This window comes from Nannospalax galili, unplaced genomic scaffold (genome assembly GCF_000622305.1).
Source record: "Nannospalax galili isolate Female #2095 unplaced genomic scaffold, S.galili_v1.0 C48548065, whole genome shotgun sequence".
Classification (NCBI taxonomy): domain Eukaryota; kingdom Metazoa; phylum Chordata; class Mammalia; order Rodentia; family Spalacidae; genus Nannospalax; species Nannospalax galili.
Genome location: NW_008469797.1, coordinates 1 through 1,020, shown reverse-complemented (window position 1 = coordinate 1,020; position 1,020 = coordinate 1). Strand labels below are relative to the sequence as shown.

The 1,020-nt window shown below is 39.9% G+C and overlaps 1 protein-coding gene across 1 annotated transcript; it reads right to left on the bottom strand.

Annotated features, from left to right (window-relative positions):
• Window positions 1-3: 3 nt before the first annotated feature.
• On the bottom strand, window positions 4-974 carry LOC103728321 (guanylate-binding protein 1-like; the record flags this gene model as incomplete). Its single annotated transcript, XM_008826383.1, has 2 exons — window positions 4-195; window positions 698-974. Coding segments are annotated over 2 exons (469 nt in total), but the record flags the coding sequence as incomplete, so codon positions are not given.
• Between the last annotated feature and the right edge of the window lie 46 nt (window positions 975-1,020).

Genomic DNA, 1,020 nt, shown 5'->3' with positions numbered 1-1,020 from the left:
GCAGGTCCAGCAGCTCCTGGAGGGTTTCTGTGGGCAGCTGCACCTTCTGGCTGATCTGCTGGTCATAGTGGGCAATGGCATTTTTCACTGCAGCTGAGTTCTCCATCTTGGCCAAGGCCAGAACAGCATTCTCCATGCAGGGCAGAGCCCCACTGGTGATAGCACTGAGGTAGGTCAGTACTAGTTTCTCTAATCCTACATAGAACAGATGATGATATCTGTTTTAGAGAGAGTGAAGTAGGCTCATCAATAGCATTAACACTCCCCAAAAGCCTAATAGCAAAAATAAACTTTCAATCACTTTACCTGGTTTAGTCAAGATCAGGATTATACAGCAGAATTTTAGGTTGAATAACATGTTTTGTATCTGTGATTCCAATTATAAATAGGCCTTATATAGTTATTGAGCTCTCAAAACAGAGGCCCATATACTGCATTTGTAATTGTTTAATCAACTTACATTTGAACTAAATAGATACACATGTGTCTTAGAATAAGCAGTCCAGGTTAGTAGAGAAAGTACATGGATAGTCTCGTCTTTGATTTACATAAACTTTTCAAAGCCAGTGATTTTTTCTTACAAAGAAAAGATTAAGGACCATTTGAGACTGTATAAAATCTGGAAAAGCTGTCAAAACTGAAATTGAGTGGATATCACATCACTCTCCAAAGAATAAAAGGATGAGAGGGGACTCACGAGGTCCATTGACCTTGATGCCTCCTGGAAGAGCTTTAGCCTTGGCATAGGTGAAGATGTGGGAACAGAAACCTTCTACCTGCTGCACAAAGTCAGAATCCAGCTCATTATCATGCAGGGTCTCAAGCTCAGAAAGCTTCTTCCACTCGGTGGGTGGATAGAAAATAAAACATTTCTTCTTTGGAAAAAACTTTCGAATACAGAGTCGGGGCAGGTTGTATTTTTTATCTTGTTCACTGGTACCTGGAAAAAGTGAAACAAAAAGCAAGAGAAATAGCTAAGCAGCTATCAGAGTGTTCATATGTCACTTAAAATTTTCTTCT